The sequence below is a fragment of the Falco punctatus genome (genome assembly GCF_963210335.1).
Source record: "Falco punctatus genome assembly, chromosome: 8".
In the NCBI taxonomy this organism is placed as follows: domain Eukaryota; kingdom Metazoa; phylum Chordata; class Aves; order Falconiformes; family Falconidae; genus Falco; species Falco punctatus.
Genome location: NC_137588.1, coordinates 59222861 through 59235383, shown reverse-complemented (window position 1 = coordinate 59235383; position 12523 = coordinate 59222861). Strand labels below are relative to the sequence as shown.

The following is a 12523-nucleotide window of genomic DNA, read 5'->3' as shown; positions in this document are numbered from 1 at the left end:
TTCTGCTGCGTCTTACCGGTTCTTGCAGTTTCAGAGCATCCGTTTAAACAGGCCAAAACTGGATAAAGAGGCTGTAGGAGAGTTTACTTCAAAAACAAGGCTTTACGCTACACCCACTGCTTCTGGACTTGTTTTTTAATGCAGCAGTAGGCCTTAAGCTGGGAAATAACAGCTGCAGAGGTTGTTGTTAGTAGCGAAAAAGATGTTAATACGTACAAAGATTTCACATGTGCAGAACTGCAGAGTTCCAGAAATATACTCGGATTCCCTCAAAGTAACAGGCCTTAGAGGTTCAAAGTGGTTTCCTTACAACTTGCAAAATGACAAAGATTGTGTGTGTTTGATGTAGGCAGATGGTGCACAAACGCGCCCCCCCCCCCCCCCCCCCCGAGAAATGAGGAACATGTACTGCAAGCATGAGTTAAGTTTCTGAACAAGGAACAACATACTGGCAGCAAGTTGCATGAGCATTTTGGCTTAAAGCTGGCGAGGTCCCTAAGCCACTGCGTAGAGCTGGGGGGTTGAAGAGGCTGTGGAAAATCATGGCAAAATCGGTCATTCAGACCCTGCTGGATTGTTGAACCTCTTAAGATGGGCACTTGCCTGTATGTTGGTTAGAAGTAAAGCAAGGATCTGGGCTTCGTCGGTGCCTGAAGGAGCCTGGCTTTAGTGGTGTGTGTTTGGATGTTAATGCGTGCTTGTTAACAAGTTGTTACTTGACGAATTACTCTGAATTGAATCTTTCAAAGCAGTTCTCTGAGTGAATCATGCCACTTGCAGCAGACCCAAGAATTCAGTTATTTATGTAGTTCCTGTTTGTCAAGTGTGCCTTTTTACTGCTGATACTAACCTGAAGTTCTAAACTAAGATCAAATCTCTCTAACCACAGATATAGCAATAGCGATAAAGAATTTGCAGTGTGACACATGCGTTTCTTGCTAAGGCTGTATTAGTTTTGCATGTTACTGTAATTTCAAGCATCCCCCTACATAATAAGAATTTTAAATCTGCTTCAAACATTGAAGGATCATTCTCCAAGCATCGAAGTTGGTGTCTTATATAGCTATTGTGTTTAAGGCCCCAGCTCAGAGCCTTCAGATTTTCTCACGAAGTGTGTCCTGACTTACCTATTTTGAGTATATCTTTACTGTGCAAGTTTGGGGGGAGGAGGGGACCAGTAACTTAAGCTTATAAAGAACCAAATGTAATAATAAGTAACAATACCAGGATGAGCTGCCTCTAGCCTGTGGGGAACTGTGAAGTTATTACTTTATTAACTTTTGCTTTATTGTCTCATTAAAAATGCTGCATTGTATTTAATGTTGAGTAAACCAGAAATTTCCCAAACTGTCCCCCACTGAAGTGACATGCGTGGCTGTATTTCCAAAGATCTTAAGGAGTCAGTGGCAGCTTGTGACCAACCATTGCTCAGAAACTACCTTTTTAAAAAAATCTTTCTTCCCCTTGATGCTAGTGTTTTTCCTGAGGCTAGTGTAAATCTGTAATAGCAGTGTTTTCTAAAGCCAGAGTTGTTTTTTGAAATGGTGTAAGCACAAGTAGACTCCTGGTCATATTTCCCCTCTGACTTCTATATTAGACACCCCAGATGACAGCTTGGATCACTAATAGATTCTGTTAAGGTTAATTGTTTTATTTCTATTTCAGTCTGGGTCTGGCAGCAGCTTGGAGGGTCTAAAGGTCATATATGACTGTTTTGTAGAGAAAGGGAGTGGCTTTGCTATGCTCTATGCATGGTTTTTATTGGAAAAAGCGTACAGGTGTGTATTTGAATTAATTAACTTTATCAACTTTGTAAGCTTGTCACAATGGTTTTTTGGGGCAGTGAAGAGCCAAACCAGAAAAAACTTGCTGCATCACACTTAGGAGAAACTGTAGGTCTGGTCACTTCTTGTTTGGTACTGTGCACAGATCTGTATTGAGGTTTTGTGGGTGTGACTGTACAGAGAGAAATGCAATGGCTCAACCATATCCTGTCCCCTCTCTTCACCAAAATTAAGGGAAAACCTTAGTTGATCATGAATGATACTTTCCCCCCCCCCCTCCTTTTTGCTTTTAAAAGTTGGGAGTACATACAACCCATACAAAGTTGCTCTAAAACACAGGCTGACTTTTTTAAATGATGCATGTTTTGCTTTTGTGTAGTGGGGAAAAAGTTATTCAGGGCTGAAGTATTGCTGGTTTTTCAAATGTTACATTTTAAAATTCTAATTCTGATAATGTAACATTTCTGAGGGTCTGTGTGTTTCTGCATCCTTTGCTGCCTTCCACTGGGAACTGAGCACTTCTATTTTGTATGTTAGCCAGGAAAAGGTTTGTACTGCAGAGATCTAAAAACATCAGAAAACTACAAAAAGTGACTGAGCGCTAGAGAAGAGCCATATTCTTATTTGGTAAACTTACAGTATTAATAGGATAAAGCATTTGAATGCTCTTTTAATAATTCAGAATCCAGTAACCAGAATTAAGTTACTTCAACTGAAGTCTAGAAGTCTTTCATGTGGTCAGCTTCACTACTTGGAATAAGAGCAGAAGGTCAAGTTGTTAATTTGTAAATGCTTGATAATAATTTTTACAACCTCACACATAATTCAGATGCTTTAGAGCTGGTTAAAACCAGCAACAAAAGAGCTGGAAGAAATCCCATCATCTTTCAGTTGCCAGCAATATATCAGTCAGTCATGGTAAAAAATCTAAATATAATGCAAGGATTTTACAGTTTGCGTGTGCAAACCCCTTGCTGTTATGTTGTTCAGCAAAAGGCCCTTGTCTGGAATAGACGGTTCCTGACGGCTGGCTGCTTTGGCAAGTTGTGTGGTGGGGAGAGAGTTAATGGGCGGTGGAGGAAACACGTGTTGGTGCTGGGTGATGAGGAGGCTCAGCTGTAGGGTGTGCAGTGGTGGGAGGGAGGTTTGGAGAGCAGCTGTGCTCATCTACCTGGCTAGGGCTTTGGTCCACAGTCAGCGACATGAGAAATCAGATAGACTTGCTGGCCACTGTCACAGTTTTGGGAGTCCTGGAGCAAGGTAAATGTTCTTTATATAATGCTAGGTAGTGTTAAGCTAATTATATCAAGCTTTGTGGAACTTGGTTGCTGTGTTCTGCTTTGGAGTCTGTGTGGAATGAAAATTGCTGTCTTCCAACTTGGCAAAATGATGCAAATGTTTGGCCATTCCTGGTGGAAGTGTCATGCCTGAGATGCCTGATGTTCATTTTGTAATAGGGGCTAAAATGATCTGCAAGCCTCAAAGCCAGCATCCTAGAAGGAAATGAAATGTAAGTTTAAAAGTAAAACTTAACACAATTTCAGCAATAGAATGTCTTTAAAATATTTTCTGTGATTGAATTTTAGCAGGTAATTTGTAACTCAGAGGGACTGGAGGTAGCCAGAGTAAAGGCAGGTTAATAAATAGGCTGATGAAGAGCTCAGTGAATGGACATGCATCGTATCTATATAGAAAAGAGCATCGTGTACGCAGGTATTTCTCCTCTGTGACCAGTGTAGTTATGTGTCCATACAGTTAAGCAGATGACAAGATGAGCTGGCCACACACAGTCATTTGGGAACTAATGCAAGCCTTTCTGGTCAGAAATAGACACAGACATCTTTAAAGAAACTCGGTGACTTCTCATAATTTAAATAGATGTGTTTGGTTTAGACCATTTAAGCAGCAGCAGTGGAGTTGCCAGCCTGTCTGCCTGTTGTGTTTAATTGTGGGTCCTCTGGGCAAAGGCCTCTCCCCCTGGGCTTCAGGAGGGTCGCAGAAGGGGACACTTCCCCTGCCTGGGGTGGGGATAGAGTCCCCATGTCATTAAAATCTTCAAATTTGCCTAAGGAAAGGTTTGTCTGTAGGGATGTTTTTATTTATTACTGAATTAATTCACCGTAGAGCTCTTTCACCTCTGCTTATGAATGGGTGTGACTCTCTGAGCAGCCTGGTGTAATTTCAGCTATCAGATGATAAATCTCTCAATATAAGCATGATTTAAAACACAAATATGCTACTTGAAGCATAAGAGTTCAAGACTTCTGAATTATCAGTAGTTTCCCTTCAAAAAATTTACAGAGAAATATCTGCAACTACAAATGGAAGATACTTTTGTCTTACGATTTTTTTTGTTATTAAACTAAGTGGAGATGGAGGGAGTGTTTAATGTGCAAAGAGAAAACATAAAGAAAATGTGAAATTGGGTTATGGAAATGTTGCCGAGCCCTTTGCATTGGGAAACCCTCAGTTGCAAATCCCTAGATAGCAGTTTTGTCTCAAATATATTTGTTTTATGAGAACTTAAAGTATTTTTTAAAGGTTGCAGCCTTAGGCTTTTTTCTTGCATGCTATGCAAACCATACATAGGTGTGAATCCAGCAGATGAGTAGCAAGCATTGGCACCCTCTTATCTACATTAGGTCAGATAAAGTACCCTCCTGTTACTACTCTGCAAGGGAAGCCAAGCAACAAATTGCAAAATATTACGTGTTTCCTTTCTCTCTACTAGTACAAAACATGTTTGCTCATGTCACCTGGATTCGGAGCTGTGCCGTAGCTTTTTCTTGCATATTTTGAAAGGATATTTTGTAGGCGAGTTACAGATCTGAGGCTCGTTCCGAGAAGGCAGAGCACTGAAAGATGGCCATGCGCTATATGTACAAACGCTCTTCCATCGCATCCTGATGTAGGTGGTGTAATTTAATGGCTGAGTACAGTGCTGGTTGATTTTTATTTTCTTCTTCTTAATTTTCTGGGAGCCCACGGTTCTTTCAAGTAACTTTCCTCTTTTTAATGTAGTTGTGCTCAGATTAGCAAAGCTCTGAGCTTAGTGCTCTGTAGCTACATGCCCCTGCCCGGTGTTGAACGCTGTACCAGAGAGCAGAACAATGCCACCACAGTTTTTGGGTTCCCCCACCCCCTTTTTTTTATGGCTTCAAAGGAAATAATGCTTATGCAATGTTACTGGCTGTTAGTCCCCACAGAGCTTGTTTGCCAGGTTCACTCAAATGTGGCAGATACCAGCTGTAATATGGCTTGACAAATTTGTGGACAGAGTCAAATGGAGAATACAGGTCTGGCTGATACCTCCACTGAGGAGCAAAGTGCGGAGAGAGCTCAGCCCCTACGAGCCACATGGGAATCCACACAGATATTTAACCTGGAGACATGAATCACACAAACTAGTTTGAAAGGTTCTGCAGAGTAGATTGCACTTTTTTCCCTAAAAGTTCATGCTGAGAAGGGTTGTACAGTGTGTTTTTTTTATAACACCTCATTCTGAGAAGTGCTTTTGGAGTGTGATTCTTCATCCTTAATGATCCATCCTTACACCAGGTTCAGAGGGCAGCGAGCCGTCCTCCGCAAGGCTCCTCTTGGGTGGCTGTTTTATATATTATCCATCCTGAAGCATAAGGGATTTGTTGCAGGACTTGTCTGGATATTTGCCCCCTGTATACAAGCAATATTAAGTGTAGAGTTGATAGGTTGGGCCTGAAATTATTCTTGCCGTGCTCATCAGTTGCGAGAAGGCTGTGCTGGGAAGGGTGCAGATGGCACGAAGCAGGACGAGCACCGCTGCCCAGCACAGTCAGGCGTACGCCACGAGCCAGAGCTGCGCATGATGCGGTAACAAGCTCAGTCCCTTTCTTGAGACGTGGCTGGGATGAGACCCTGGGAGTGTGAAAATGGTTGTGCCGGAGAGAGGTGCTGATCTGATGTACAGAGGAGGTAACAGGATGGGTCAGGGTGGGTTTCATCAGCTTTCTCCCAGCGTTCTAGCAGCTCCTGCTGAATTGCCAGTCGTGCGTTGCTGCCGCCCCAGCTGCCTGGGTTCGCAGAGCGGGTGCTGCCTTGCGTTCTGCTGGACCTGGGGGCAGGATGATGGCCGCCCCCGCCCCCATCATCAGCATGCTGCAAACAAACCGAGGGGGGAGCTCCCCACCTCCCTTCCTCAGCACCCCTTGTTCAGGGCTGGGTCACTGTGCACGCTGGGGGAGACACTAGAACACACAAAAGTTTCCTGAAATTAATGTCTATGTGTATTTAAATGAATAATATGTTGTGTAATACACAAGGTCACATCGTGTCAGATTATTTACATTTCTAATTCCCTTCTACATATGTTCTAATGCTTTTCTGCAGGCATGCATGGATCTGTTTTGTCTTTAATCTTGCAACATCTGTCCCTCCTTTCCCTTCTCTATCCTGCTGTTCTGCTTTTGTAGTCTTTGTTGGAATAAGGCAGTCCACATGCAGTCCTTGCAGCTTGGCTCCTTGTGTCTCTGTCCAATGCTCTGGAAATGTTGCCGCGTTAGGACCTTGCTAATCCAGGTGACTCACTTAGCAGCATGCTGCCGCAGTCCCCAAAGTAATTGTTTTTATAATTTAGTTTACTCCTATATGAAAATTCTTATTTTCAATAAAGGGAGAAATGTAGTGGAGCACCTAAAGATAAACACTTGAAACATTAGCAATCACCTGTGGGAGTAAGAATTTAATCAAATAGTGAAACAGGGCAAATCTTCATGTTAACAAGTTTTCATCGTTTTGAAGTGATTTTCCACATCCCTTACAAATGTAGGAAGGAGCGATAAGAGCAGACACCGAATTAGTACCTTTGCCCAGATTTGCACCCGCTGGTAGCAGTTGTCTGCGCCTTGAACTGCTCGAGCCTTGGGGCTATCCTGCAGGAATGAAGTGGAAGAAATAGCCAACCCCATTCCCTTCTATTGCCATGATTACAAGCATCTCTAATTGACTTGATGATAGATATCCCAGGGCTTCACAGTTTGGATGCTGCTCTCTGATATGGGGCCATCCTTGTGTGAAAGCGTTGTGCTTGCTAGATGTAGCAGAGTTACACACCATTCCCCCCAGACTGGCTGAGGGTGTACTAATACCCTAAAAGCACAGTGCAAGATTAAAAAAGAGTAATTGTGTGTCTGGGTGCAGACTCAGTAAGGTTTTAGCATGTGTTGCTGGCCTTGCTGCAGGACCGAGGTGTGTTTGATCTGCTGGGAGCAGCGCCCAGGGCTCCGCTGCCGCCGCTGGGCATGAGGCTATGCAAAACACCAGCCAGCGCCTCAGCTCTGCCAGAATAACCAAATGAATTTAAATTACAAGCATGAAATAAATGGCATGTTTATTCCAGGTTGTGTGTGACAGCCCTGGACTATGAACCTAGAGACTATCGGCTCTAACCACTTGCTTGATTCCAAGCTAGATAAAGCTTGGCTAAACAATAAACAAAACACCGCTGGGCTGTCACCATTTGTGTGTTGTTCGTTTGTTTTTTTTGTTTTTGTTTTTTTTTTAGCCTATTTTGTGCTGCAGGTGATCTATGCCCGGCGGAAGTACAAGATCTCCCCTCCTGAGACAAGAGGTCACCCTGAATTTGAGCGGATCTTCAGAGCTCAGTAAGATTTTAACTTTTTTGGGTGACTCCATCTATGTATGACTTGGTCAGGTGTCCCTACCAGGAAAGACAGAAGTCACCCTCAAGTCACCTTTTCGCTTACTGCTACTGATACTATTTATTTATTTTTTTTAACACTTTGCAAGCAGAGGTCTGAGTTTTGACTTGGAGCAGCTGGCTATGGCTGGAGCATTTCTGTCCCCCCCCTCCCAGTAACCCTCCTGGTATTGCGAGAAGCAGCCGAATTACAAGTCAGTGGCTGTATGGAAGAAGTGTTGAGCATTAACGCATTATAACAGTGACGTTTAATATTAATTTTAGCTCTAAATTGTGAGAGTAGCTGAAGCTATAATAACCTAATATTTGCTTGTAAGTTTTTGCTGTTGAAGCAAAGGGCCTTGCTGGAAGAACCAGCTATGAGGATGTTTTCATTTTTTTCCTTATTTAAGCCATTCTACTGCAAAAGTTGGCACTCGCAGGCCCACGCTGAGGGCTGTTTCTTTTTGCTCTGTTCCTATGGAGAAAGCAATGCTGGAGCTAAACTGCAAGGGTTCACAGATCCCTTCAGCTTCCAGCAAGCACTAGATTCCATCTTTCATCTCAGTCGTCCCGTTTCATTGAAAGGAGCTGGCCAGAGCTGGTTTGAAGGGTAGCCTGAGCACGGCACTAAATCCTGAACAAAGCAGCTGCGTTTCCTTGCCAGCGTGCAGGAACCGCTTGCGAAGTGACAAAACCACCTACCTTGGTCCTTCTGTGATGCAGTGAAAGGCCGGCCTGTACGGGAGGCATCAGCCTTTGCTGCCTGGGTACCTGATGATGTGGCTTTTCGATACTGGGCTGTGTGTTACCAGAGCGGGGATGCGGGCTGTGGGGTGCCGGGGAGCCTGCCGCGATGCTCTGTGGAGGAGGTGGCCTCAGCCACTCGCTTCTGAGAAGGTATTTCTTCCTTGTAGTTTTTTTTCCCCCTCCTTTGTTCTTTTCCCTGTGGAAAAGCATACAAATGGATAATTTGGTTTGATATATTAAAAAAAAAAAAAAAAAGAAGGGAACAAAGGTATTGATTTATTACTCACTCGTGGAAACCTGGCAGACTCCCCTCACTGAGGCTCGAACTGCATTTGCAACGTAAGGTTCTTCAGGCTTTTTCCAGCTCCCAATCTGGCCCCATTCCCTAAGGCTTGGTAAATTTTTGGCCAAATTTAAGATTAAATTGCCTAGGGAATGGTAAAATGTAGGAGAAATGGAGAAACAACCCCCTTGCCTTTAATACCACAGCTCACCCTGTCCTTTCTTGCAGAAAACTGTATTTTTTGTTACTGAAAGAAAAAGGAAGAAAACCTGGCTGCAGATGTGATTGCCTTCTGCTGAGTTCGACCTGGGAGAAGGCTTGCTCTTGGCACGTGCTTTGTGTGACACCCAAACTTGGCCCATGGCCACTCAAGGGGAAGAGATAACGATAAGGAACCTCTGCCCATGCAGCGTTAATGCCGTAGCTGTACTAGGTGTCTGTGACGGCGCTGTGCGCGGGGCCAAGGACGGAGGGTCCAGCAAGGACAGAGCTCTGTCTCGGCTGTGGCTCATTTTTGCAAGGTCCATGTGAGTGTGAGTGAGGTGAACACTGTGTGTTTGGGTGCTTTTCTTCTCCAAAATACAGATAATTGGGTGTCCGCGGTTGCAGAAAAGGCCCTTTCTCCACAGCACAGCAACACCTCTTACCAGCCCTTTCGGTTTGCTCCGACGCGTGTTTCCAGCTCGTTTCTCTGGCCTCGGTTAACCAGCTCTCCGATGTACAAGGATGTGGTTTTAACTCTCATCTCTGGTTCTTACCCAGGGCGAATTGCTCAGAGTACTTCCCCATCTTCATGTCGCTCCTCTGGGTTGCTGGAATCTTCTTCCATCAAGGTAAGGGAGGGAACCCCAACCCAACCCACATGCACAAACTGACAAAACCCGTTTGAATCCCACTGCGACTCGGGTATGTGCTCTCTGTGCCCATGGGCTGTTCCTCGGGGAAAGTGAAGTTCCCCTTTGGGACAGACCCAGGAGCACCCCAGCTCCAGCGTGCATGAAGCTGCTGGTAGCGTGGCAGCCGGGCTGGTCTCCTGCCCAGAGCGGGGGTTTGGTGGCATTGACCTTCACCTGAGCCCGGCTGTCCCCCAGCACTGCTTCCCCTAGACAGGGTCGGGCTGGTGTGCGGTGCCAGGGCAGCAGCAAGCTGCAGCAGAGCTGCCACGCGAGACCCACGTTGCTGTCGGGAGAAACCATAACCCCAGCGATTAGTCACCCACCGTCCGTCCTGTCCCGAGCGTGTTTTGGGGATTTGGCTGTCACCCTGGGGAAGATGCAAGGAAGGAGCAGGGAAGGGAGTGCTGCAAACCCACGTCCCAGGGCAGCTTCTGGGGGGCAGAGAAGGTCAGCCCTCACAAAAAGGGAAAGAAGAAACCCCACCTAAGCTCCCACAGCATTCTAACGCTGAGTCCCTCTGCGTTCGGTTCTCGGGGCTGTGCCCCATCTGCAGGGGGGCATGGGGGCGTGGGTGACTGAGCACGGCAGCGGCTGGGGAACCCCAGGCCCATCACAACTCTGCTCCCCTCCCCCCCGCAGGTGTGGCTGCGGCGTGTGGGCTGATGTACCTCTACAAGCGCTTCAAGTACTTCCAGGGATACAGCGTGGCTGCACAGGGAAGGTAAGTACCTGGCCGGGGCTGCGGGCACCCCAAATCAACCCAGGGAGGCTGGGTGCAGGATGTGGCCCCTGGGGCAGGTTTCCTTCCCGTGGTGGGACTGACGGCAGATTTGCGTCACCCTCCTGCGCTCGTGGCCACACCACTTCTTCCCTGGCTCAGTCTCAAAGGAGAGCGAGGGTCACCAAGCCCTCACCAGCGCACTTCATGTCCCAGGGGGGGTCTGGTGGTGTCTGATGGTGTTTTCTCCCCGCGCAGGTTGGGGCCGCTGTACACCAGTGCCTTGCTGCTCTGGCTGCTGCTGGGGCTGGCGGTGGCCGGGCTCCTGGCACACTTCTTGCTGTCCCGCTCCTCTGCATGGACCACGGTGCTGGTGTGGCCCCGCCAGCTGCTTGGTGCCTGGTGAGGGGGGCTGCTTCCCCCCAGAACCCATGGCGTGCCCTCGCGGGAGAGTCACACAGCACGTCAGAGACCAAGCATCTCCCCAGCTCTGTGCTCACCTTTGAAGGGCGGTGGATGCTAGTGTTCCTCTGCTCGTGAAGCTCCACTACTTCACAGGTAATTCTCCCTTCTAGAAAGCAAACACTGCCCAGCCTCTGCCCCTGCTGATGGCCTTCACCGCCAGCTCTTGCAGCACCGTCTGCTCCAGAACTCCTGTCTTTGGCTCTGCCTCACAGAGCACAGATGGACCCGTACGCTGTTGTCACTCTTCCTTACTGCTGTAACAATCTATGTTGAAGGATCACACCATGGGTATACAAAAAATAAATTCCTTCTCTCGGTAGAAATCACCTGTGATTGTCAAAGCTGCTTGGGGACTGGGTGTGAGAACATCCGAGGGTTAGGGGACTGGGTTGCATGGGAAAAGCTGCTGCAATTAAAACAAACTTGAAAGGATGGGTACACTTGTCTAAAACTGTATCCCAGTTCTGGGGAAAAAAGTGGGAGTCTAGTCCAAATGCTAAAGTCTGTGTTAGGCATTGACTTGAACGATTTTGATTTGTCACTGACCCACAGCAGGATTTTTGCCCTCTCTCTGGATTTCAGCTTCCACTGCAAACTCGGTGTTCGCAGGTAACTAATGCAGGCATCAAGCAGGCAGATCCTTGTGAAGTTGTATGTGGGTATAAAAAAAGCAACATATTTTGTAAGACAACTGTTCCACAACTGCACCCTTAGGTGTGCTGGTGCCCAAGCACCTTCCTCGTGCCCTGCCAAGGAAAGACCCAGCCAATTTTTCTTTTTTTAGTAACCGGTGAAGGTTCCTGTGGCAAAAAATACCCAGTCTCCCACCGGGCTGCTCTAAGAGCTTTCCCCAGCACCAGCAAAGCTTTGGGAATGTCAGGTACTGGTGAGCACTGAGGAATGACACCCCTTTTGGGTGCAGGGGCTGCAGCTGGTCCCTGGCCCCCAGGGATGCCCACTGGCCCTGGGCAAGCAGAGCCAGTGTCTTCCTGCCACGAGTGACTCTCACTGCTGCACCAAAGGTTTAAATTTAGCTTTTATTACAGTGCACATTATTTTATATATTTATATATAGAGATGTACTGGAAAAATCAAATGTATCCAATAATAAAAAATACAGCACATTAAAGTAGTATAATGCATTCCAGTGTATAGCTGAAAAGATATTGGGATTTACACTAATCCCTACTATTATTTTTGAACTGGGCTACTTCTGCTTTTTTTTTTTTTCTCCCCCCAAAAATTCACACCAATCCATAACTGAAATCGTTATTTAAAAAAGATGGTTTCTGCACTCCACCTCAAGGCATGAAGACACTGGAGACTTCACCGTGAGTTACAGGGCTGTGTTCAATGCTGGCAGGCACAGTGTGGCTTTTGTTTTGTTTTGTTTTTTGTTTTCCCTGCCATACTCATAGCTCCAACCCCTTTGGATTCGTTCCTCCTCTGCCGGAGGAGGGTCAGTCTTCACCCCCACTGAATCCTCGGCTGTGGCCAGGGCTGTTGCCTGGACGAAAGCAAGGCAGAGCCGGGTCCCCCACCGCCTCTGTCCCAGCAGGACTCAACGTGACCAAGCCCCCGCTCTGTCCCCATATGCAGCTGGAGGTGGCCCTGTCCTGGGCTGGAGGTGCTTTCCATCCCGCACACTTGCTAAAGCTCATCCCGACGCCAAGCTCTCGCTGTGCCGGTGCGGCCCGAGCAAAGCCAGCCCTCTGCACAGGGCATCGCTGTTTGCTCTTCTGCCGGAGAAGGTGACAAGGTGATGTCCTGGCCCCACAGCACGCAGCTGTCCCCCGGCAGCTGTCCTGCGCTGTCCTGGTGCCGCAGGGAGGAGGGAGCAGGAGGGGAGGGAGAAGGACCAGGGATCCATGCGTGTCTACCCTTCCTCAGGCCCGTTTCACTCTGCTTTTTTGATAAAAATCTGCAGGAAGAGAGGGCTGGGGTCAGTGAGAA

The 12523-nt window shown here is 46.9% G+C and overlaps 2 protein-coding genes across 5 annotated transcripts in view; one reads left to right on the top strand and one right to left on the bottom strand.

Annotated features, from left to right (window-relative positions):
- Window positions 1-29: 29 nt before the first annotated feature.
- On the top strand, window positions 30-12070 carry LOC308068222 (leukotriene C4 synthase-like). 2 transcript variants are annotated; one of them, XM_080398455.1, is made up of 5 exons: window positions 30-3044; window positions 7324-7423; window positions 9254-9324; window positions 10027-10108; window positions 10364-12070. In XM_080398455.1, the coding sequence occupies exons 1-5, from the start codon at window positions 2987-2989 to the stop codon at window positions 10509-10511; spliced, it is 459 nt and encodes a 152-aa protein (XP_080254581.1). In that variant the 5' UTR covers window positions 30-2986; the 3' UTR covers window positions 10512-12070. The 2 variants fall into 2 exon arrangements, with proteins under 2 accessions (XP_080254581.1, XP_080254580.1); XM_080398454.1 differs by lacking the exon at window positions 7324-7423.
- The window catches only part of MGAT4B (alpha-1,3-mannosyl-glycoprotein 4-beta-N-acetylglucosaminyltransferase B), a 51493-nt gene continuing 50915 nt past the window's right edge, over window positions 11946-12523 (bottom strand). For all 3 annotated transcript variants that reach the window (XM_080398428.1, XM_080398429.1, XM_080398427.1), the window contains one exon: window positions 11946-12491. In XM_080398428.1, coding sequence (XP_080254554.1) covers window positions 12468-12491 — 24 coding nt within the window. In that variant the 3' untranslated portion in view covers window positions 11946-12467. The remainder of the gene's footprint in view (window positions 12492-12523) is intronic.